The 25,591-nt window shown below is 42.6% G+C and overlaps 1 protein-coding gene across 1 annotated transcript; it reads right to left on the reverse strand.

The window, feature by feature from the left end:
* Positions 1–9,339: 9,339 nt before the first annotated feature.
* Positions 9,340–11,318, reverse strand: KCNJ14 (potassium inwardly rectifying channel subfamily J member 14). Its single transcript, XM_061588629.1, has 2 exons — positions 10,619–11,318; positions 9,340–9,976 (listed from the first exon to the last, which is right to left on the reverse strand). The coding sequence occupies exons 1-2, from the start codon at positions 11,315–11,317 to the stop codon at positions 9,434–9,436; spliced, it is 1,242 nt and encodes a 413-aa protein (XP_061444613.1). The 5' UTR covers position 11,318; the 3' UTR covers positions 9,340–9,433.
* Between the last annotated feature and the right edge of the window lie 14,273 nt (positions 11,319–25,591).

Below are 25,591 nucleotides of genomic sequence, written 5' to 3' on the forward strand. Positions count from 1 at the left end.
ACACGATTGCTCTCATAATTAGGATGTACGTCCATCCCAACCAATAAACATATACGTACTGATATTGACAGGGGAGTTATTCAATGAAATCTCGGTTCTTCTAATAGCCCACCCGATATTTTTCCGTGGATGTACAACGAACGATATAGAGTCTGACTTTCGAGCTGTTCCCACCCGACATGTATCGTGCCATAGACTGTAGAATGGTCATTCGGTTGTCTGAGACGGAGCTTTCTGATTCTTTTTCATACTGTTTCTACCCATAGGAAGTAATGGAGGCGTCGAGCATTTTAGTTTACTATTGATTATGCAGTTGTTTGCCCACTCAGAAGAAAAAGGTAGCGCCACAGAGAGGAGTTCAAGCCCTTTCTAACTCAAGTCTTACAGCACGTGAAACGATCACGCGTGTATAGGCTTCAAATGGTTTTTAAAAAGTCTTTACTAATACCAACGCCCATTCCCATAGACTGATTGGATGTATGTATGGCCAAGGGAAAGCGTGGCTTACAACAGCCCTGCAATGTAGTCCTCTGTGTTGACATTGCAGGTTAGAGGCGGGGCTGAGGCTGTTTTGGATTTGCAGCCCAAAACGCCCCACTTCGGGTTGCACCAAAGGTCGTTAAACTGCCCCTCAAACCTTCCAGCCCAGATCCAGTTCTTAGTTGCATGCCGAAGTGCTGAGGCTTTAAACTGTATTTCAATTCTCTTCCCCAAAATGACCTGAATTAAAAAAGAGTATGAACTCCTTGTCTTTGTACCTTAGTTTTGGGCCTCTCTCTCTCTCTCTCTCTCTCTTTGTGTGTGTGTAAGTGTAATCTCAGGCCGTGCTTCCTACTGGCAGCTCTCACTTCTGTCCCAAGGTAGAAAGAATATTATTCAAATATAACCCTGAATCTAGCATCCATTTGAGAGTCTACTCCGTTCAAGTCTATGCACCCGAAAGCCTAAATGCCACTCTTGGTCTCCCCCCTCGTTATGTAACCGTCAGTCAGGACGAGTGATGTACAAATGAACCAATAAGAGAGCGACAGACGGCTCGGCCTCTCGCTGGCCACCCTAGCGGACTAGAAGGGGAACATGCTGTTAAGAGGGGCCTAGGCAGTCGCCTAGTCACTCAGTTGAACAAAGCGGACCCTAATGAATCTTAGAACAGCGAAGGGGACTGGTCAGTGCCTGCATTTGGGACTGGTCAGTGCCTGAATGGGAGACCGCCTGGGAACATGTATGCCACCTTGGGTTCCATGGTGAAAGAAAGGTGGGGTATAAATGTAATAAATTAATAAATAATGAATCTCCAGATAGTGGCTTATAGTATCCAGTAAAGATGGGGATTGAGGGAGAAAACTAATGAAATATATATTCATTTACATATTTTTTGTTTAAATAGGAGCAACATTTTCTCTCAAATAATACTTAAAAAAAATATTTCACCACTCAGGCCATTCTTATGCTCCTGTGACTTCTTGGGTTAAATTTAGTACTAGGGCAGTGGTTCCCAACCTTTATGAGCACGGGACCCCCTTTATAAGCTGAAATTTTTTTGTGACCCGCTCCCCCCACAGAGGCAGGCTGGCTGCCAGGAAGGAAGGGGGAAATCAGCCTTTCTTTGCAGGCTTGCTTCTTTTTGCTTCACAAAAACCCCTCTCCTCTCATTCTAAGTAAGGGCGTTGCCAGTAGTGGCAGTGCAAGGAGACGGGGATCAGTGATAGTAATCCCCTCTTCTTCCTGGTAGCTCCACCCTCAGCCTCTTTTGGCATCTGCCATGTTTTTTATAGGCAGATGACTGCCCTTAGTGCACCTGAAAGACGCTCTGGCGCTTTAGCAAAAGGCCTCCCCTCTCGTTTGGAGCAAGGGGGAGGTGTCATCTGCAGCGGCAGTGGAAAGCAGACAGTGTAGAAAGAGTGAAGACTTTTTTAAAAAATTAAGAAATAATTCATTTCTTTACAGTTCACGACCCCCTCTGGATTACTTCGCGGCCCCCCTGGGGGTCCCGGCCCCCAAGTTGGGAACCACTGTACTAGGGCATACACTCACACTTATTCCTGTTTACCACTGACACTCAAAATGTATTTTCTGATATGATCTCTCCCGGATTTGTGGATGCTGTTTAAAAACATTGTTGACATAGTACACAAGTGCACTAGAGTTGTCTTTCTTCGTGTTCCTGCTCCCTTCTCTCCAATAGAGGAATGGGAGGAGAGGCATATCACTGCAATTCTGGACTAGGACATACACATGTTAATGTGTGATGCATAAATACCATGTAGTGTATTTCCTGCCATCAGGATCAGGTAGTGGTTCTTGGTCTGAGAAGAAGGGTGTCACAAGGACACAAAACTGTCTCTACTGTCATCTGTCAAAAGCTGGGAGACAGAGATTCCTATATACAAAATAGGTATAAGGTATTATTGGCATGTGTAAAGTGCTGCTTATGTTTTTCCGTTCAGAATACGTGAAAGTGGACTTCATATTTCTGATTGGCAATTTTTTTTAAAAAAAGTGCAATTTACACATGAGCCTTTGCATGACCTCATTATATGGTGGGAACCACATCATCTTTCTGAAATGCTATGTGATCCACCCAAGCAGAAGCGACTTTGATGTGGAAGCAGTTTGTAGGAATGTATGAATCCTGCCTCATTTGAGCAGAAATCTGCTAGCATATAGTGAACAGTCAATGAAGAACAAATGAGGGACATACTATCTGTTACACAGAGTTCTACTTTATGGAGAGCTGTGAGACTTTATGTGAGATGGAGAACACCTCTGTTCCATTACCCCTTCTGAAATGACACTTCTCTGTATTATGAAGCTATAGTATTTTGAAGTAAAGCATAGTTTGTCATAACTGTGTACTTCTAAGAAAGGATGTGATCACTTGAGATATCTTAACATATATTTTGCATTTCAGTGTTTGTTGAGCATCACAGGGCAATTAGACCCATGAGAACAAATGCTGAGAATCAAGGACTTGATAAGAGTGATGAATTAAAATTAGACTCAGATCAGGAATATTCCTGAGAATCAGGGACACTTAAGCATACCCTCCAATGTTTCACAGATAAAAATGAGTTGTAACTCTCTTATTTTCACCTTTATTATTTCACATAGGAATGCAGAAAGCTGTTTTAAACTGAGTCAAACCATTGGTCCATCTAGCTCAGCACTGTCTACACTGACTGGCAGCGACTAGGACTGCTTAAGCACTTACATCCCAACTCAGTCACTATCTTCTGGAGGAGTGCTGTTAGCGGGTTCCTGTGTCTCAGAAGCCCAACTAGACTTCTAGTTGTTGGACATTTGGTGTTGCTGGTCCTATCCTGTGGAATACTCTTGACATCCATCCTCACTGTTAATTTTCAGATGACTTTTAAATACTTTTTTATGTTGATAGGCCTATTCAGCTGTTTAAACTTTTTAGATAAGTCATTCATTTTTATGATCATTCTGTATTGCTCTTATGGTGTTTTCTGCATTTGTAGATTTTGTTGTACACCTGATATTTTGTATAAAGAGCAATCTACAAATAATTTCATAAATAAATAAATAGGGACGACTGGAGTACATATGCATACATATTCCCAGATGCAGAATGTTTTCATCCGAGACACTAAAGAGTACCTTTGGTAACCTGTGTAAAAAAAAAAAAAAGACCAAGCTGTGCCCAGTGCATACAGAGAATGTAGGCATTGCTATTCCAGTTGTGAACACTGGAGGGTGTGCTAAAATAATCTATGCTTAACCCTATGCTACTTGTGCATATGAGTCCCCAAACTGAGGGACGGGGAACGAATGCAGATGACCTACAGGCTGCGGTGGGTTACTGTCATGGGGGTATTGACAGATTTGAGGGGAAACTGGCTGCCTGAGATAACCTGTGTGTGAGTGTTGACTCTTTGAGCCTGAGGCTGCTGGCAGGTCAGGATGAAGAGTCATTTGTGGACCATCTGTCTCTAATAAGTTGCTTTGTGGATGCTGATTAGTTGGATGGGGTCCAAGCCAGTTTATCAGTGATGGATTTAGTGATAACATAGGGTGGAATGGAGTAAATCCATGCTCACATCCTTTTCCCTGGGCCTTAATTTTCTTCCTTGCCCCAAACTTATTTACGAACCCTCCAAAAACAGTACCTTTAAGGAGGAGATAGTTTGTGGTGTCTTTTCTTGAGGATTTGTATATTTGATTCTCCTCTCCTCTATTCCTTCCACAAGTACGCTTGACCTTCAAACTGAGTTAGAATGAGAGAATGAAAGAGGGAAGAGCTCTTAAGACTGAGCTTAGGCTTTTGAGGTGCATTGGATTTGTGCTAGACAAGTTCTGATTGCGCTTGCTGGCTGAGGGGTTTGGTGGGGAAAAGGAGAAAACAGGCATCATCAGAGAAATTGGGGTTGATGGAAGATCAGGGGATAACTGAACTGCACATGGCCCCTCTACAGCTAAGGGCGCCAGGTCTCAGGGTTTGACCTGTTGTTTCGGTGTTTTTGTTAGGTACTCCAGGATAGGGAGGGGCAAGAATTTTGATTCAGTTCACATTGCAAGTGAAACCTATCAAATTTGCACTTTCTGAAACAATTTGAGAGCTGAAACACAGCCATCCGTTAACATTCACTCTTATCCAAATGTTGCGACGCAGTTTGCCAACCAACCGATGTTTACAAAAATGCGTATGTTAGGGGAAAGGGTGCATAAGTGAAAATAACATGCACAGATGCATTATATGATGAGAAATGGGCTGTGAAAATGTGTACATTAGTCAACCCCCCCTGCCAAAATGTGTTTATTAGAATTCTTACTAAAGTGCTGAAAAAATTTCTTGAGGAATTTTTTTTTAAAAGTTACAAATTGCTGCAGAAATGTGGTGAACTGAATTTAAGATTGGAAAAACCAAAATTGATAGGTCTTTCCATCCCTACTCCAGGGTGAGTGAGGAGCCAGGGGGCAAGCTATTCTCTGCTTGGCTTGAGAGTGTTGCCATTTGCTCTGCCATCTCCCCTCTCCATGCAGGCTGCCTGCTGGCCAGGTACCTCAAGTGCCCCAAGGCTCCATCCATATCATGCCAAGCCCCGCTTCTGAGCTCCCACACCCCACCCCTTCCTCTCAATTCTGGGCATCAGGAGACCTGGCTATCCTCTGCCCAGTGTGTGCTATTAAACACTTAAAGCTGGCTTTGTATCTGTAGGTGTTTTCACACATGAGGCTTAAATTGTTTTTTTCCTGAAGAGTATGTAAAGTGTGCATTGGCCTCAGAGCAGGATTGAGGAGTGGGTGGCGGCAGTGGCTTGAGCAAGAGATGGATCAGACATCCCCTTTCACTGGCAAGGAGCAGAGGGATTGGGATATTCACTTGGCAAACCTTTCCATACCCTGCATCTCCATACTGGGAAATACTTTACCTGTAGAATGGGATCAGCTAAAGGCACTGGAGCTATTCACGTGCTGATTTTGTTTAGTTGTTATCTACTTGGGCTCCCTATTTATAAAAGAAGAGCTTCTCTTGAAGTATTATTGGGGGCGAGTAGGGTAGGACTGAAATAAGGGTCTTAAAACTTCATAGACGAGAACTAGCTCAGACTAGAACCAAGGAGACCTGGGTTCAGCTCTCCATGCTCAGGCATAAAGCTTACTGGGAGATCTTGGGCCAGTCCCTATCTCTCAGCCTAACCTACCTTACAGGGTTGTTGGGATGTAAAATTGGTGGGGAGAAGCCCATGTATACCACCTTGATCATCTTGGAGGAAGGGAAGGATAGAAATGTAATAAATGAATAAACTGAAATGCTACACAATGTAATAATATCAATTGTTGGTGTCAAATAGAGACCGCCAAAGACATTTTAGTGTCTGAGGCAAAAAATCCAAATCCCATGACAGTACAAATGTATGGTACAAAGATGGCTCTCCTATGGAATATACTCCTCAATGAGGTCTGCCTGGCACCTTCGTTGTCATCTTTTCAGCATCAGGTAAAGACGTACCTTTTCTCCCAGGTATTGACAGACTAAGATGTTTTGTTTTAACATGCTGCCAAACCTTCCTATGGTGCTATTGCTATTGTTTTGTCATTGTTTATTGTTATGTTTTATTTGTTTTCATTTTAACATTGTGTAAGTCGCTTGGGTACTTTCGGATGTCAAGCAACTAGTAAATCTAAGAATAAATAAATAAATAGGTAAGTAAATAAATAAAATAATGGTCTATTTGCTGCCTCTTAATGTTGCCTCAATATTTTACCTCCTGAGGTGAGCCAAATAACCTTGCCTAATGGTAAAGGGTAGGCCCTGGCGTCAATGGTAAAGGAAACGTGGAGCTTGCTGTCATTTTACTTTTAGAAATAACAGAAATGAATGGGAGGATGAGCTTACAGCCCAAGGTGAGTTAGTCATATAGGGGCAGCCACAGGTAAACGTCAGATCTCCCACAGACCACCATGAGGTAAGAGCTGGTGGCTGACCTCTGCTCCAACCTCTGGTGACTTTCACACCCCAGTCCAATGGATGCCCCAGGCTTGGAGATTAGGGACTCGTGAGAGGTTATTTTTAGCTCCAGGAGAATGCTTCACCACTTGATCTTATCACCTGCTCAGTGGTGACCAGTGAGGAGTTCCTGACATCCTATCACCTCAGCGGTGCCAAGATGAAGAGTGGGTGCCAGCACTTCGAGGCACACGGTGATGGAGTGGGGTGGGGTAGGGTGGTGAAGAGCAGAAAATGGGAGGTATGCAGCAGGAGCAGCCTTCCTCTAGCGGCGCTGGCGAAAGCAGTCAGGGTTAGTGATGGAACTGTGTCATATTAATCTGAGCTCCCAGCAGCGAATCCAATCTGAGCTATCGCCGCTCTGACCTTCAGCCTACACTGCTGTCACCTGACCAGTTTGGGCAGCAGCTGTTTATAGTGGGATCACTCATACAGCTCTGAGATGTATCCTGCTCTGGGGTGGAAGCAGGGGTCTTTTTATCTGGGGCTGGGATGATTTCTTTCTTTCCACTCCAAGAGATAGCCATAGGGCTAATGGGGTACCATGAAGCCAGCAGGGTGGGAGACAGACAGATCTGACCCACGACCCACAATCCTTTGGCAAGTTCCCTTGTGCTTCATTGAAATGAATGAGAGTAAATTAGTGGGAGGGGGACAGCCCTTTGAGGACTGGGGTCATAGGTCAGTGGGAGAGCACACTTTTGCATGCAGAACATAAGAAGAGTCTGCTGGACCAGGCCAATGGCCCATCTAGCCCAGCATCCTGTTCTCGCAGTGGCCAACCAGATGTCCGTGGCAAGCCTGAAAACAGGCTCTGAGCACAAGAGCACTCTCCCCGCATGAGGTTCCCGCAACTGGTATTCAAGAAGCATGCTGCCTCCGACTGTGGAGGCAGAGCATAGCCATCATGGCTAGTATACTTTGACAGCCTTGCCCTCCGCAAATTTGTCTAATCCTCTTTTAAAGCCCTCCAAGCTGGCGGCCATCACTGCCTCCTCTGGGAGCGAGTGCTATAGCTTAGTTCAGAAGGTCCTGAGTTCAGGCCCTGACAGCTCTAGTTAAAAGAATCAGGTAGCAGGCAATGGGAAAGACTTCTCCCTGAGATCCTGGAGAATCGCTGCCAGTCAGAATAGATACTACTGCTCTGGACAAATAGGACTGTAGTCAGCTCAGCTCTACTCAGAACAGACCCATTGAAATGAATGAATCTAAGTTAGAGATGTGCATTAACTTCACTAGGACTAACACTGAATACTGCCCATAGTCTGGTCTGGTCTAAGGCAGCTTCACATCTAGTCATATTTTATCACGAGTGTGGTGATGTGATCAGGGCATAACAGTTCTGGCTCCACATCTCCACTGGTGTTTCTTCCTTTCCTCCCTTCTTTTTATAAATTTCTAGAGTAAATGAAAATCCATACATTTGACCTGACAATGTGTGTGTGTGTGTGTGTGAGAGAGAGAGAGAGAGAGAATAAATTCACACCCCTATTTTGGCCCTCTCTCACATTTTTCCTTAAGTTGTGATAGTAGATTGGCCATACATTATTTGTATTTGGGGACATCTCTTCCCTCATATACCATGTTTATTGCCAGGGCTATGGAGTCGGTATGTCAAACCTTCGACTCCGACTCCTCTATTTTTCTACTCTCCGACTCCTTCATAAATGGCAAATATATATTAATTTTTCTACTGTCTGACTCCGACTCTGACTCCTTCATAAATGGCAAATGTATATTAATGTATTTATATTAATAAGTTAATATTAATATTAAAATATTAATTTTATTTTGAAGTCGGAGTCAGTACATTTCTACCGACTCCAACTCCACCCAAAATTGCTTCCGACTCCACGACTCCAACTCCACAGCCCTGTTTATTGCCCTTGTTTCTGTTACGGGGCTTAAAAAACACATAAGATTGTAACGGGTTGGATTTCATTTTTAATGAGAACTCATTTTTGTGGCTGATTACATTTTATACATTGTATTTGCCTCCTTTTAAAGAAAGATTTACCTTATTTCAAATATTGTCAGTCCACAATAAGCCAGTTACTTTAAACAAACAAACAAACAAACAACCTTCCAGTTACTTCTGTTAGAAGTTTAGATAGGACTTACTGATCTGAGGTTGACAAAACAAGTTTCAGGGGCATAAAGCTCATGTGTAGTTTCACGCCTTGTAGGTGTATAATTTCTAGCCATTATCGCTGAAAAGAAACACACATTTCTAAAACAAGCCACCCTCCTGGATTTTCATAGAACCTACAGACCAGATACCCTCCACTTGCATACAAACTGAGTGAAAAGTTACCTCCAGAGCTCAGTGAAGCTCTCTTCCCCCTATATATCATAGTGCCTGATAGATATTCACAGCCCAAATCCTCATGAGGCAGATGTCCTCATTTGAGCCTCATTAAGTATCCCCTGCATCTGTGGAACTCCATACAATAAACACTTCTGTAGATTCATCTAGACCCACATAGCCACATTCATAATTTATACTGTCATAAACATGAGGCGATGTCCAAGTTCCTCAGAGATCCATGGGAAAGATATTTCCCTCCCGCCACTGCACCTCAAGTTCACCTGCTGCATTTAATTTTGATTTGCCCCCTCTCCTGCCAACATCTATAACCTCTTAACCCTCTTCAGTGGTTTGAATGATCATGGGGAAACCCTCAGTTTGTACAAGGGTTGCCATTTTGGCTAAAATGTCAGAAAACGGCATTTCCTTCTCCCAACAGTTGGACACACAAACACCACAGCTTGTTCCAGAAAAGCTGAGACCTCGATAGTTGTGTTGGGATAGGTGAAGCCGGGATAGGTGAAGCGTGAAAGTGTTATATTTTTAACGGTTACCTCAGCTATGCAGCTGTGCAAAGTGGCGGTGATGTCGCTACAACAGCTGCTTTTTCCCACTTCCCCTCAGCCCTCCTCAGCCTAAGGACATTGGTGGTGTCACGTGGTGGTGGCTGCCTCATTCTCTAGGCTCACCCGCCAGCTTCCCTGCCTTTCTTCTTCCTCACGGCAGCAGCTGAGCGCCACCTCATTCTCGTAGCAGAAGGAGGCACGAGTAATAGTGGCTCCTGCAGGGGGCGGCCTGTATCTGCGATGGCTCAGCTCCTTGGCGCTGCATGCTGGGGTTCCGGGCACCTCATATGTACGGTGGAAGTGCTGGTAGTCAACCTCATAGTGACCATGTCGCTCAAACAGTACAGGCTCAAAGCGGTGTCCCCAGCGCAACTCACTGGGCAGGTAGGAACTACGGCACTGAGTGGTCATTGCCGTGGCTTCCACCATCCCTTCCAAGATGACCACCAGCTCAAAGTCAGCCTCAGCCAGATCTGCAGGACCGTACTCATATATGGGGCTTTCAGCATCAATCTCATGCACAATTGTCACAGGTGACACCAGAAAAATGCGGTCAGTGCCACTGTCGAAACCCACATTGACATCACTGTGGTGCAGGGGGATGTACTCGCCCTCAGGGGTCACACGAGGCTGTGGGAGAGAAGACAAAGGAAGAAGGGAGTTATCTACTGAGCTGTACTTTCTTAGTAGGTACAGTGTGACTCACAGTGATCAGCTGCCATTTCCATGACTCTTTGAAAAAAGTGCCACAGCTATTGCTGAAATGGCTGCTGGCCACTGCAGACTGTCTCTATCTACAAACCAGTTCACATGGGAGATTCTCCAACATGATGTGAAGAAAATAAGCAGCCTGTGTGAACTGGTCTCCTGTACCTTCAAGAATAACCACCCTCATGCCTATCTTTCCTTCCAGTCCCTTTAGTTTCCTCTCTCTTAACTCAGACTCATTCATCTATTTATCTGCCCTGCCTTTCATCCTTTACAGAATTACTTCTCCTTATAATAACCACAACATCATCCTTCCAATTGCATTCCAAAGTGTATTCCCCACATCTGTTCATCCTCCCCATGACTTCTGTCCTTCTGTATCTAAAGTTTTTCATACAACTTTATTGCCCTTTATCCAACTTTCTCATCCACCTATCCATCTTCTACCTTCTGATTTAGTAATTCCAGAAGAATAATTCAAAGGACTTCCAAAAACATCTTGCGGCCACCCAACTCTTGCTTTCCTCTGTCTTGTTCACTTGCATCCCTTAGCGCTGTCCTTACCTGCAACAGCTGTGCCCGGACATGGGCCTCCACCAGGTGGCTCTTGCGCAGGTTGGCCACACGCCACATGAGGCAGAGCTTCCCATCACGCATGGCTACCACAGCTGTCTCGCTGAAGACCAGGGTCTCATTGCGCTTCTTAGGCTTGGCAATCTTGGCCATGATTGCACCAATGACGAAGGCATCAATGATGCAACCCAGTATGCATTGCAACACCACAGCCAAGACGGCGGATGGACACTCCTCTGTCACGCTGCGGAAGCCATATCCAATGGATGTCTGGGTCTCCAGGGAGAAGAGGAAGGCAGCCATGAAGCTGGTGACCTCAGAGAAGCAGGGCTTTGAGTTTGGAGGTTGCTCAGGGGCAAGGTCCCCGTTCATCGCAGCAATGAGCCAGAAGGTGAAGCCAAAGACAAGCCAGGAGAACACAAAAGAGAGACAGAAGATGACAAACATCCAGCGCCACCGGATGTCCACACAAGTGGTAAAGAGGTCAGTGAGGTACCGCTGGCCCTTCTCACTCATGTTGACAAACTGCACGTTGCAGTGGCCATCCTTCTTCACAAAGCGGCTGCGTGGCCGGACAGGAACAGGCCTGCCGTTGTGGCAGCTGGTGGGGGACTCCACTGATTCACCTTCTCGCAGCTCTCCCTCACCGCCACCTCCACTGAAACGCTGGACGGTTTTGGCCACCCCCATATCTGAGGGATGGGTCTTTGTCCCGACCAAGGCTAGGCCGGGCTTGTGGGATTGGTGGCCCAGCGTGTGTGTTGTGCAGAAACAGCTGGTATTAGGGAGGTGTTAGCAGGTGATTGTATAGCACAGTGGACACTTGTCACTTCTGAGCAACCTGAAAAAGGAAAGAGGAGAGATTTGACAAAGGCTGTAACTTGACTCACATACAGTAGCAATTCCTGAGGTCACATCTCCTTAACTCACTTTAATCTCTGATTTATCAAAGGGATGCTGAGAAACCAAAGGGAATTGAAAGTAAGGATTCTTGATTCTAACTCATTTTAGGATAATTCCCTGAAGGCATGTTTCCTCCCTTGATTTAGGAGCTGTCACTTCACTGCTAGGATGCACATGGAGCCAATTCTTGTGAATGTGTGGGCCACACATTCTCCTAACCAGAGCTTGGAAAAGTTACTTTTTTGAACTACAACTCCCATCAGCCCCAGCCAGCTTGGCCACTGGATTGGGCTGATGGGAGTTGTAGTTCAAAAAAAGTAACTTTTCCAAGCTCTGCTCCTAACTTGGCATCTTGTGCCTTAGAGGGCTCAAAAGGAAACTTAACTGATGTGCACCACATTCCCCTCAAGGTTTATTCACCTTATCTTACAGAATGGCTCAGATCTTGCAAGGTGGTCTCCTTCCGTCTAGGATCTTAGGTTGTGAAAAGTTATTTCACAGAGAGGGTGAGCCTGTTTCCTTTCAACATCGCAACATTTGCAAAGCTTTATTGTTTATCTTTTGCTTTCAGAGGAGCTGAGATTTTGAAATATGGTTTTTGGTTGTTAGTTCATTTTTTAAAAGGGAGGAGCTGGAAATCAGATGTATCTGGCAATCTGGAAGCTGATACTTGCCAGGGTATGGGCTGGGGAGAATGTGGTTATTAAGCATTGAGAATAATACACACACTGCCCTTTTTACATGTTACACAGTTGAGCTGTGGCATTGCAAAGAGATTCCAAGGGTAAGATCTGACTCAGACTAAGTCATTATTTAACTTGATTAAAGAAACTCATCTTTTAAAAGAGTTTATTCTAATTGCCAATAACCTTGCTTAGAAACTCTGTGAAGAACTTGATTGCTTTGAGACATTTTAACTGGTTCTCCTAACACAGGTGTTATGTTACTGTGATTTTAGGATTTCTCATTGTCTTGCCCAACATCTCTCCCTGCACTAGTTTTTGTTTCTTTCTTTCTTAACATCCACCTGCTGAACAGTTTTGTGGAACTTTAAAACTTGCTTTCTTGTTAGTTCTAATAAGTATTATAATACTTCCCCTCCAATAGTTGAACACGATTGTCTGTAATTTATAACTGCTACTGTTTCCAACAGCTTTTGTAAAAAGCCAAAAATTCACCATCGCTGAATGTCCAGTGCTGTGAAAAGCTTCACATTTCTGCAGCTGTTGAAGGCACAAGAGCCCAACCAGAAGAAAAGCTGTCTATCCTGACTATAGCACATTGGCCTGTAACTTAAAAAAAAAAAAGATTTCCTGCCTCTTCTCTACTCCCCTCATTCTTGTCTGGTTGATTTATCTTCCTAGAGAAACTAGGATTGCCAACTTTCCCCCCTTAACAGTTACATGACAATCAGAAATTGAAGAAGTGATGCTTTTCTGGCATGCAGATGCAGTGATGGGAAGAAATCCAGAATTTTTAAGTGCAGGTGCAGAGATGCTTTTATTTTATATATTTATTATTTGATTTATATCCCGCCCTTCCTCCCGGCAGGAGCCTAGGATGGCACTTTCTGGGAGAAAAGTCCACAACCCTAAGAGAAGCCACCATCTGCCTCCTGCCATACATCACAGTTTACTCCAATAAGACTTTATATCTCTGCCAGAGGACTAGGTAGTCCTGAGGCTATAGTACTAGGGATATACAGTACTTCAGTGGAAGAGTACATACTCTGCATGCAAAAGGTCCCTGGCATCTCCAGGCAGGACTGGGAAGGACCTCTGTCTGAAACCTCAGAAAACCACTTCCAGTTAACAGGCAATACTAAGTTAGACCAGTAAGGCAGCTTTTTATGTGACTTTTTCTCCCAGAACTGTCCTGATTTATGCAAAGGCAGAAGGGCAACTCTTAACATTTGTGGAGAGAGTGTCGTGGCTTTCTCTGACCCTTCAGCACTGTAGAATTCTCCGTTCTGCACAACTGATGCCCAGGAGCCCTGTCCTCTGTTGCAGCTGGCCATCCAAAAATCTCCACTCACCTTTAAGTGAATCTGTCACACAATCAGCAGAAAGCTTTCAAGGCAATAGAGGGACTTCTGCCTGGCTCCTGTTGAAGGTTCCCTGGTACGTGTTTGTCTTTTTGCCTGGTGTGCCTAGAAAGCATGGCCTCTCGGGGACATTTTGCCTATTTATCTGGGAGTGAAGGGTGTGGCCTCTCCTGTCAAGAGAGAGGCCAGAGGGCCTTCCTGCCACAGAGGCTTGTAAAATGCATCTCCAGCCCTTGGGGCAAAGGAACCAGCCAAGACCACATCCAGCACCCCACAGGGAGAGGGAATGCATAAGGAAGAAGGAAGGCAGAAACTGTTTCCTTCAGAAAAAAATAGAAATTATTGATAGGGGAGCAAGGAACTGACTGATCCATTTGAAAGCAGTTGCTTCCTCATCCACAATATTCCACTTCTAAGGTGAATTATTACTAGAGTTTGTGAGAAGAGCCAAAGTTACCCCATATCTCTGAGACCATGTGATTGATAGACATAGCCTCGAGGCGAGCAAGACACATACACAGTGAAATCTGCCCAGAGACTTCAGGAGTAGCAGAACACCACATCCTGTTCTTTCTGTTCATTCTATACTGCATCCTGTTATTCACGTAATCACAAAGTTTGTTCTAGCCTGTGTTAGTTGTTCTACCTAGCGTGTCTGTGTTGTTAGCAGAGGTGCAAAGAACATACCCAAAGTACAAAATGGATTGTGTAGGCTATGCAAAGTTTCCTGTTATCAGAAAACTTTAAATGCTGCCTTTATTCTTTGTTCGAGGCTCCAGTTCCTTTTTTGTGGACTGGTGTCTTTGCTGTGAGCGAATAAAAGGCTGTTACTTTACTCCTTGTCGAATGGATCATTTCCAGTGGCTAGTAAAGAATCCCAAATAGGATAAGAGGTATTTTTCTCTTACAACAAGTTTCAGTGTTTTGTCTATGAATCATTTAGATTAATCAACTTAAAAAATATTTTGGTGCACTCAAAAGACATCTCCCGATGAAATGGGAAGCATTTTTAAAAATTAAACGGTTGTAATTATTTCCTAATTCAAGAAGTTTTAACCTTCTGTCTGAGATAAATTATGTTACATTTTCAAGTACAAGATTTGCTGTAGTTGCACAGAAACAGAGGAGCAAATTTACTGTGACAAATGTCATAAGCTATCAAAATTTATATACCTCTACTTACATTTTAAAAATTAGAATATAATAATAAGTTTATTGTACTTTCTGAAGGCCATGACAAATATATTAAAATATATACAAGACTACAGAAAGTAACATTTCAAACATTACAAAGTAATACAGGTAAATTGCCATAGGCAAACTCAGCTTCAACTTAAAACTATGAATCTCCAAACAGTTTATGGCAATTTTGTCAAATTCTTTCTTCCTAAACTTTTTTGCTGCCAAGGCAAAGAGAGCCACTTCATGTGTCACATAGCTGTTGGTGTCACTCAAAAGAAAATGAACTGTTTCTACAAGGGCATTCCTACATTCATACGTTAAGCAAGGGTTTCAAGAATCTCTCTCTTGGGTCCCTATACAGAGGGCAGATTAGCATGTAATGAATAATGTTATTTACATATGACCTTGCTACGTGCGCCTTGTTTGTTTGCTTGTTTTATTTTATCTATTTAAAGTATGCATGTACTGCCTCTCATTAAAATAATCCCAATATGGTGCACAATAACACTATGTACAATTCTGTTCTATTCATGTATAGTCAGAAGGGGTTACTAAGCGATTTGCAGGGACAGCAGCATACAAAATAAACAATAAAAGCCCATTAAAACAAAGCAAATATATTAAAAGTGTTCATCCAGAAAAATTAGCCAACAACGTAAAATAACCACCCCAACCACATAAGGATGAACCCCAAAAAGAAACTACTGAAAGTCAGACCGTTCACGCTGTCCTGAAAGAATAAAAACATCTTTGCCTGGTGTCAGAAGGCACCAGGCGAGCCTCCCTTGGGAGAGTATTCCACAACTGGGGGGCCATCACGAAAAAGGTCCATCGTCCAAATATGCAACAGCTCACTTCCGGGAAGGGTGACTTCGCTTGTGCCTGCTTTTGAGACGGGCTCCTGCCTCAAAAGAAGCTTATTCAGATATAAATCAGTCAGAACATTTTTTTTTTGACTGATGAAATTTCTCCCGGGCAGGGAGAAACGTAGAGATCAACCTCAAAAGCCTGTTTTTGTTGGGAGGACTGGATTTCATTAATTTATGAGAAAAGGTCCAGCCAGCAATGCCGGACGGACTTCCGAACAAGCTCTATCTGTTTAATGCGATACGTTTATCTTTTCTTCAAAGAGAAAACAGACTAACAGGCAAGCACCCTTCTTTCTATTATTTTTTTTACTTGGTTTAAATTGTTGCAGCAAAAAGAGATTTGTCAAATGAATCAGCTTTAAAGAACTTCTGGATGAGCTATAACTCTTCTCTGTTATTCACGAAATTAACAGCTTATCTCTGTTTCTATTGCAAAAAGCTGTCCTGGAAGTGCATTCTAAAGATATAAACAGAAGAGGGATTTCTATTCTGAGGAACATTATATTGTCTGGGACTATTCTCTTTTTGGTCTATTTTATTTTGACGAATCTGCTTCTTCACGACGCCACTAACTGTTTTGATGCTGGGAACTAAATTTGTTTTGTATTCTTGAACATAGAGAGATAAGGCAGGCTGCTCTGTTTATACTGTGATGTCATCAAGCCTGGAATATTAACCCAATTGTTGCTGAAATAAGAAGTGGTTCTTCTTTATTTTTGTTTTGTTTTGTTTTCGTGGTTTTAAAAATGGCAATCAAGAAAGTGGCTGAGAATCTGGAAGTAATTATGTTTCAGAAAATAATGGATGAGATTGAGATAACGAAACAAACCCTGCGACAGGGCAGTAAGGAGCTGAAAATTGAACTGAGCAAAATGACGCAGGAGCTTAAAGAAATAGGGGATCCTGTGAGAGAGGAGAATGAGATCAGAGATGAGAAAAGAAAAAATAAAGGGAAGATACAAGCCCTGGAGATTGGAACAAATGTGGAATTGGAAAAAGATCTGGAGTTTATGGATATTAGAAATAAAATCTACTGTTTGGAATTTAACGTTATCTCTGAAGAAATTAATGAAGATATTAGAGATAAAGTTATCAATGGCTTGGATAATCTTCTGGACTGGAATGACGTGATGGAGCTTGATATAGAGAAAATCTATGGAATTAACTGCAGCCATGTGACAATGGAAAAACTCTCAAGAGATGAGCCAGTGCATTTTGTAAAAAAGAAGAACAGAGATATGACTTTACAACAATATTTCAGCAACTTATTCAGAATTGATGGGAAGAAAATATTTGGGATAGAGGAAATTCCCATCAGACTCTTATTATATGACTATGGTTATGACAGCAAGATTATTATGGAATACTGATAATGGAAGATTGGACACTGAAATTACTGGACTTAACAGGACTATTGAAGATGGAAGATGGAATTAATATGGATAATGGAATAATGGCTATTGAAATTATTGGACCTAACAGATTTTGATGAGATGGATTAATCAATATGTTTATTTGGACTATGGTTATGACAATAAGATTATTATTATTATTAACGAGATGGATTAATCGACATGTTTATTAGGAGAAAAATTGATAGATATATTTCTTAAAGAATTGAAACCTCTCTTTGACTTTTTGCGGAAAGAATAAAGTAATGTTTATGAGATTTGATGATTAATTAAGATAACTACTGGAGGAAAGTGATTTTATAATATAATTTAAGAGACAGGATTGTTATATATTGTAGACCTATAACTGATTTGATCTGCGACAAATGGGAAGTCAACATTTTATTTTTTTGTTTAATCATTTTTGTTTTGTTTTGTTTTTTGTCTTTGAATGTTTTATGATTTTGTTTTGTACGTTTTATGAAAATTTGAATAAAAATTATTGTAAAAAACAAAAAACAAATATGCAACAGCTCAAAAACAATTGAATATACTATAAAACAATTCAATGAAAACAACATATCACAATTACAGAAACCAGGAATTGTTCAACTGGTAAAAAAGGCCAGGGAAATCTTGAGTAAACAGATATTTTTGTAATAGCTCGGCAGAAGCTCACCACATTAGGTACTTGCCTTATCTTAGTGGGGAGCTGATTCTATTGGCTGGGAGCAACTGTGGAGAAGGCTTTTCTTCAAGTTGTGACAAGAACCTTTCCAAGTTGTGGCATAACTAATAGAACCTCCTCCCAAGATCTTAGTGAATGGGAAAGTCTATATGGGGAAAGATCTTAGTTAATGGGAAGGTCTATATGGGAAAATGCATTATTTCAAATAAGCTGGTCCTAAGTTGTTTAGGGCTTTGTAAGTTAATAGCAAAAACTTAAGTTTGGCTGGCTAGCAGATTGGCAGTCAGTGCAATTCCTTTAGCACAGGTATTATATGATCTACTTAGCAATCTAGCCAGTGCATTGTGCACCAGCTAAAGCTTCCACACCAGCCTTAAGTCCATTGCACTAGACCAGTGTTGAGGTTCCCAACATCATGGATAGGCGACCCCAGTCTAGGAATGGCCATAGCCGGCATACCACCAAAAGCTGGCACAAGGTGCTCCAAGCCACTGAGGCCACTTGGGCACAGTTGGATCAAATCCACTCTGCCCAGTTCCCCCACCCAGGTCTCAGTAATACACACCAAGTCAGCTGCCTTGTCCATGACGAAATCTTGAATAAACGCGATCTTATTATGAACCAACCTGGCATTAAATACCAGTACCACCAGGGTGGAAGGCCTAGCAACTGAGCAACCAATCTGAGAGATGGAGGAAGGGCCAGAAGAGGTGGCCCAAACACATCTATATTCCCTTCTTGTAGATGACCTGCCGTTCCCCAGTCCCATATCTGCCCCTGGCCATAATCATTGTGATGAAGGCACCCCTGACATTCTCCCTTCTGCCAAGCACATCCTGAGCTAACATACTTCAATCCAATTGTCACACAGTACACACTCACACACTCGCTCACTCAACAACATAAAATACCACCAAACACACATCCATGCCCATCCAACCACATTCAACCTGTCTACCCTGACCAGCTACCAGCTCATAACACACACAAATACCTGGACCCCATCTACCACATACCAGCAACTATAACACACCAGGTGAGACAATCTACACCAATCCTGGCACCAACCCACCCCCACAAAAACAGCTCCAGCCCATATACCCCTCATCCACACCCACACTTGCTCAATGACTGACAGTAGACAGAGTTGTCAGTTGGGGTCTCATCCTGAGGCATTACTGTAGACCGAATTCCAACCACTATGGGGCACTCTCTACTCTCATCCAAGAGCAACCCACACTCACACCACACTCAAATCCACTTAAACTGACACTCCAGCAACCACAATAACTAAAAGGGTAGTGGTGATGCTCCCTCCAGAGATCCAGCTGACAAAGGAATAGTTGGCCAGAAGGCATAACAGTACTCTTTCCGGGGTTGAATGTAATGTGTACAGGATATATAGACATCTAGAGTAGATATTTACATGTAATGCTGTGCCCGAGTATATGAGCTCCATAACTGAAGAATATGTATTGCTAGGTGGCAACCACTTTATTAGTGAGTCCATTTGTGTTACAAAATACACTTGTGTCTCAATACACTGCATGCTACTGTCTGGAGAATGGAATGGCCCCTGCCATTGACCATCCCGGAACCTGTAAAAGAACCAGAATTCCTGGATTCTGTCCTGTTGTAGCTCTAAGCCTTTGTTCAACAAAGCTGCCAGCCCCTGTGTGTCCCCCTTTGCTTGCAGTGTGACACACGCATTGGAAGCTTATGCTTCCAAATAAAGCCAATGTTAGGCTTAGTGCATGGATAAGTGGAATTTCATGACAAAGTCAGTATCTAATCTCAGACAAGATTTCTGTCCCAAAACACACACTTCTGTCTCCCTCCCTCCTTCCCTCCGCTATTTCCTGGCAGGACATAATCAAGATCCTGGCAGAGGAAAAGGCTCCATGTGCAGGGCTCCATGTATTTTTTTGCAAGTGTGGAGAAAGCACAGGAGTGGGTGCAGAAATCAGCACTCTGGGAATCTCAGCTTTCATTTTAAAAAGAAAAACAAGTTTCTACTGGCCATTCAAGAACATCATGGCCTTTTGGCCTGAAATCACAGGGAATTACTTGATGGGCAAGAGGGAAACAAATTGCAGCTTTTCATTTGGACAAGTTAAGATAGACGTATATTAAAAGATGTAGTAAAAATATCCAGCAGGAACTGGAGAACCTGACTAGTTATGTTAACGATGATAGCTGAGATATACAACCAAAGATTAAAAGATATGTGTGGCTATCTAGTGAGGTCATATTTCATAGCAGTGCTGATGACCAATTTGGCTTTAGGAATATGTTACAGTTAGCACCATTCTAACACTGAAATGAAAAGGTATTTTTAAGTGCTGGTGCACCCTAAAGACTTCAAATGCAATGACTTTTTGTTTTGTTATAACAAGCATGCAATTTACAGAATGTGAAGATTTATTTTTAAAGGTGTGTGTAAGATATTTTAAAGATTTTTTAAAGATGTCTTAAAGATGTTTTAGCGTGTATTATTATAGCCCTGGGCAAATAACAACAATCAATGTCAATCTCAATGTGGAGAGTTGTAGCAAGAGTCTGTAAATCTGCCCAGTTCACATCATTGAAAAGTGAGAGAGCAAACATTTGTTTTTTTAAAAGTGATGTTTCAACTTCATACCATTTTTCCAGGTGTTCAGTGCACTGTGTCAATGTCTTATAAGCTTCCTCTCTGAATTTTCTGTTGTCAGCTGGAGACACATTGTCCAAAATGACTTGGGCTCATCTTCCATAGAATTTGTCCTCTCTTCTTCTCTTCACTTTTGAATGGAGACTTTCCATGACACCATAGGGTTCTGTGGAGCTGACATTGTTACATTCCAGTTTCTTCGCAGCATCTTGAAAGATTACCATCAGATTGTGCAAAACGTTAACATAACAAAGAGGGAGGGATTTGTGTTCTTCCTCACTGAAAGTTGTCCACACAATCTTCACACGTTCTTTTTCCCCCTCTAAAAAAAAAGTATGTCCTCAACACAGGCCAACATTGTAGTATGCATTCAATAGCGGGTAGAAGTGACAGCCACTTTGTTAGAGCATGCCAAAGCACATCTTTGTATTCCATTCCCACAAACTCAAAAAAGGACAAAAGAGTCACCGCCTTCTTGGCTGAGAAGCCAAACTCACTAGATACCTTGAGGATAAGTGTTTTTATATCAAAACCCAAAGCCTTCATCCCATGTTTGAGGCAATTGTGGATTATTCATTCATTCATTGGCGATCACTCATGGCCGAGTAAGATTGTCTTCCAAGATAAGGCCTTTAACGGTGGGTCCGTAAGTGACTGTGGAGGTCAATTCTGGATCCACACAGCCTCCCACAGTGAGGACATAGGTTTCCAGATGGAAGATGGTCGCGATGAGGATTTGTTTGATGTGCCTTCTGCTTAGCTTGTTTGTCCTTTTCGCCCTGTATTCGTGCTTCTTCAAAGTCCACAGCACCTTTGATAATAGCCAACCTCCATTTGGGATGTTCATGGGCCAAGACTTCCGAGTTGTCGATTTTCATGTTACATTTTTTTAGATTTGCTTTAAGAACATCTTTAAACCTCTTTTGCTGTCCACCAATGTTCCGTTTTCCATCCTTAAGTTGGGAGTACAGTAGCTGCTTTGGAAGACTGTGATTAGGCTTTCAAACAACATGGCCAGTCCAGCGAAGTTGATGCTGAAGGATTATTGTTTCAACACTGGTAGTCTTTGCTTCTTCCAAAATGCTAACATTAGTCCATCTGTCTTCCCAAGTAATTTGCAGAATTTTCCAGAGGCAGCGTTGGTGAATCTTTCAAGAAGTTGGGAGTGGCATTTATAAATGGTCCATGTTTCACAGGCATACAGTAAGGTCAGTAGTACAATGGCTTTGCAAATAAGCGTTGTTAATGCTGAGGTAATTCTTTTGTAGAATACTAGAGATCTGTGTTGCAATAGCCTCAGTTGTCCCATCACTGTCATTTTAAAAATCAACCTACTGGATATAGTGGCCAAACTGTATGCCGAGTATCTGTTATGCAGGCTTGAAGATTGGGCTGCCGAAAATACAATTATTGTGGAGGAACAAGCGGATTTTACAAAAGGGAAGTCAGCAATAGATCATTGCTTTATCCTATCCCATTTAATTCAAAAATATGCTGGAAGGGGAAACAAGGAATTATTTGTCACCTTTGTGGACTTCACGTCCACATTTGACCTTATCGATAGAGATCAATTATGGTTCAAACTCTCCTTGACTAACATAGATAGAAGACTTCTTTGTTTACTACGTATACTACATACGAACACCTCACTTAGGGTTAGAGTTGGCGCTAGTGGCTTTCTATCGGAGTCAGTTCCAACGACTAAAGGGGTAAGGCAGGGCTGCCTTTTGGCACCCTTTCTTTTTAATTTCTATGTTAATGATATCGTGCAAGACTTGAGTGGCCCACAGTTCTTTCCTGTTTCCATCTTGGGTACTAAACTCTCAGTTTTACTTTATGCCGACGATTTGGCCTTGGTCGCCGTCACCTTGGTTGGAATGAGGAGGCTACTAAGAGCTTTGGGAGAATTTTGCAACAAAGAACATCTCTTAATTAACTATTCAAAAACCAATGTAGTGGTATTCGGAAAGAGAAGGAAATTCCATAGCTGGAAATTGAACAGCCAGACTATTGCCCAATGCCACCATGCCAGATACTTAGGTGTTAACTTTATGGCCAACCAATCTTGGAAATCTCACCTGCAGACAGTGAAATTAAAAGCATCCCCCTCGGTTCACTCTCTTCTCCATTTTTTTAGGTTTAATGGGGGCAGTTTAGTTTCCCCTATGATTGAGGTTTTCCGGGGAAAAGTGATCCCTCAGCTCCTTTATGGAGCCCAAATTTGGGGGCATGACAACTTTGCCATTCTTGATACAATACAGAATTCCTTTTTGCGCTCCATCCTTGCCCTCCCAAGAGGCACGCCTGCCCCTCTTTTAAGGATGGAAACTGGGCTCCAGTCAATAGAATCCCTTGTGCATGCAGCCCTTGCCAGTTACTGGCTAAAACTCTCATCCTTGAATGATGCCCGCCTTATTAAGAAATGCTTTCTGGAGCAGCTACAGAGCCCCTCTTCTAACACTTGGGCTATGCGTGCTAAATTAATGCTGTCCTCATATGGGATAAACACAGAAATTTTGCCCTCCTGTGTCACCCCCCAAGTAAGATTTCTTTATAAGGACAGAATTCTGTTCTACTCAAGAAGGAAGGACGTGTTTGCTTCCACTCAGTCAGCCTTTTCCCAGTGGTATCCCTTAGTTAAAACATCTTTTGGGTTTGAACAATATTTCATCTATCTGACCTCCACTGCTTTCGAAAGGCCTTTACGGCCTTATGCTTCCAAACTATGCCTTCCGCTTTTTTGGAGGGGAGATACGCAAAACGCCCTATTCATCAAAGACTCTGTATTTGTGAATTTCCTGAAGTGGAGGACATCGCGCACTATTTACTACGATGTGCGCTGTATACCGAGCCTCGAAGGAAATTTCTTGTGGCCATTTTATACTCCTGGAGATACAGACCACCTTTGGAGCAAACGTGTGCTCTTCTTGCTCCCTCCGATCCATGGGTAACACTTCAAGTGGCAAAATTTGCCTTGGCAGCAGGGAAATTGAGAGCTGGTCATTTAGCAACTGTGGGTATGCGTCCGGAGCCCACCCCTGACTAGTCTATTTTAATTATAAGCCCCTTGGCTTGTTTTTCTTTTAATGTATTTTAGGTATTGTGTGTGATCTCTTGTAATAGGAGTCTTTTATAGTTTCTATGGTTTTATTTGCCTTTTGCTATTTGATTGGTTGTACTATATTGTGATGGCCACTGGCTACAAACAATAAATTTACCTACCTACCAAAAATCAAGCAAGCCATGCTTAGTTCCCTCTGTCACAGCAAAGTAACATTGCAGTTAATGGGAAGAATTTTCTTTGTCCCTTTTTGGAGGTGTCAGACCCAACTGAAAAAAACCATGAAGTTCTAGTCATTTTCGTGCCAAAATATTTTCTGCTATGCTGGTTGCTTTTGTCCACCCACAAGAATTTTTTGGGGGGCAATATCAGAATCAGGCAATATTCTTGAAAGCATTTTGTTTGCACAGTCTTGGTTTGTGTAACTTAAATGATGGGAAATACTATGGTAAACCTGGCATACTTCAGCTGTTGTCACTGATTTTCTTGGGATGAGTCTCTTTTGGTAAAAAATGATGAGATTTGTGGCATTCCTTTCTGTTGTTTCTCTAATTCCTTGTGTTTTATGCTTTCAGCATGGCTTCTCACTGTTTTTCGTCCCTCATACTTAACTGAAAACCTTTGATGGCATAGAATACATTCTGCTGTAACTGTGTTGACTTTGTGAAGCCAATTTTGAATGCATCTTCCTTGTACCATTCATAATTAAAACTACACAAACACCTTTTCTTTTTTACTGTTCCACTGTCTGAAGGTCCTTCACCATCACCACTTTCTGTCATTTGATTTTTCTGTTTAAATTTAAGAAAGAAAAATCTCATGACTGACCAGCATAGTGCAGAGAGGCTTTTACCTGGCTCATTCAGCAGGCAGCTGCAATACGCTTAGCTACAGAGCGATACAGAGAACTGTTCTTGAATACTCAGGTCCTCCTCTCTGTCACTCTTGGCTGTCTCTGCACCTCGACCAGTCTCTTGACTCCATTTTGCAACATTTACTCAAGACTCTTATGTTTTTTCGCTCTCTTTACTATTAACACCCCCCCCCCTTTATATCTCCTGCACCTTCCTGCTTAGGCCTCTTGAGATGACAGGCCAGCGTGAGACCACACTGGTGGCTTGTTACATCTCCAGTACTGGTCTCAAGAGGTTACTGGAGACTGAGGTCAGTTCCTGGACTCCAGGCTAGACCTGGAGGGTTGGCAACACTAACTGGCAATTCAGGGTTGTGCAATTAAAGCTGATTTGAAGCTCTTGTGAAACAAACCTGCATCCCCAAAAAACTTTTTTTGCAGTAAGGAAAGTGATAGGAAAGAGTATGGGGTATTGCTTGACTCAATGTGTTCTAACAAGTCAGGATGAACACTCATTAAATAGCCAATGCTGTCTAATCCCTCTGCAAACCAATCAGGATGAATGCTTAATAAACAGGTCATCTGGAAGCTCTCTTTGGTGGACAGTGCACACATGGTGGGGACAGGGCCAGTTGCTGCAAGCAGCAACAACCCTATTCCTCCTTTACGCACGTTCAGACAAACATTTGAAAGGGGCAAAACTGAGTTTTTAACTCATCTCATGAAGTCATACGTGCAAGTGTAGCTGGTGCCCATTGAGGCTGGTAGAGGGCTGAAGGCAGGGAAGCCAACAGTAGGTGGAGCCAGAGCCAATGCCAGGCAGAACTAACTAATTCTATTTTTGTTCCCATCTTCCTCCTTAATAGCTCTACAAAGGGCAACTGTGAGACTTAATCCTTCCTCCCCATGTGTGATCCCAATGAAAATCACTCCCTGTGCATGGCAATTAGCATTAGTAGGAAGCTCCCATTGTTGCCAATGGGAGCTTTGTTTCCAAGGCTAATTGCTCTCTCTCTCTCTCTCTCTCTCTCTCTCTCTCTCTCTCTCTGTGTGTGTGTGTGTGTGTGTGTGTGTGTGTGTGTGTGTGTATTTATCAGGATTGTGGTTGGGAGGTGTTGCACCTCCTCCCGTTGCATGCAGCGGCCCTGAGGAAAATTGGCCCTCTCTGTACTTAATTTTTTTTAAAATCCTCTGCCATGGTTGCTATCTACATAGTTAAGATAAAATCAAGTTTGACCATAACAGGAAACATTTGGAGGGATTGCTTGTCTGAGTTGGCATCTTTACAGTATGTTGACCACCCGGGCCCAGAAGGAATTGCCA

This window comes from Rhineura floridana, chromosome 11, assembly GCF_030035675.1.
Source record: "Rhineura floridana isolate rRhiFlo1 chromosome 11, rRhiFlo1.hap2, whole genome shotgun sequence".
Classification (NCBI taxonomy): Eukaryota; Metazoa; Chordata; class Lepidosauria; order Squamata; family Rhineuridae; genus Rhineura; species Rhineura floridana.

What these genes read in the sequence shown, in the direction of transcription:
- KCNJ14 (XM_061588629.1), bottom strand. Translation starts at nt 11,317, where the DNA reads ATGGGGGTGGCCAAAACCGTCCAGCGTTTCAGTGGAGGTGGCGGTGAG. An exon ending in TCCGGGCACAGCTGTTGCAG is followed by an intron (nt 9,977 to 10,618) that starts GTAAGGACAGCG and finishes TCTCTCCCACAG; the next exon opens with CCTCGTGTGACCCCTGAGGG.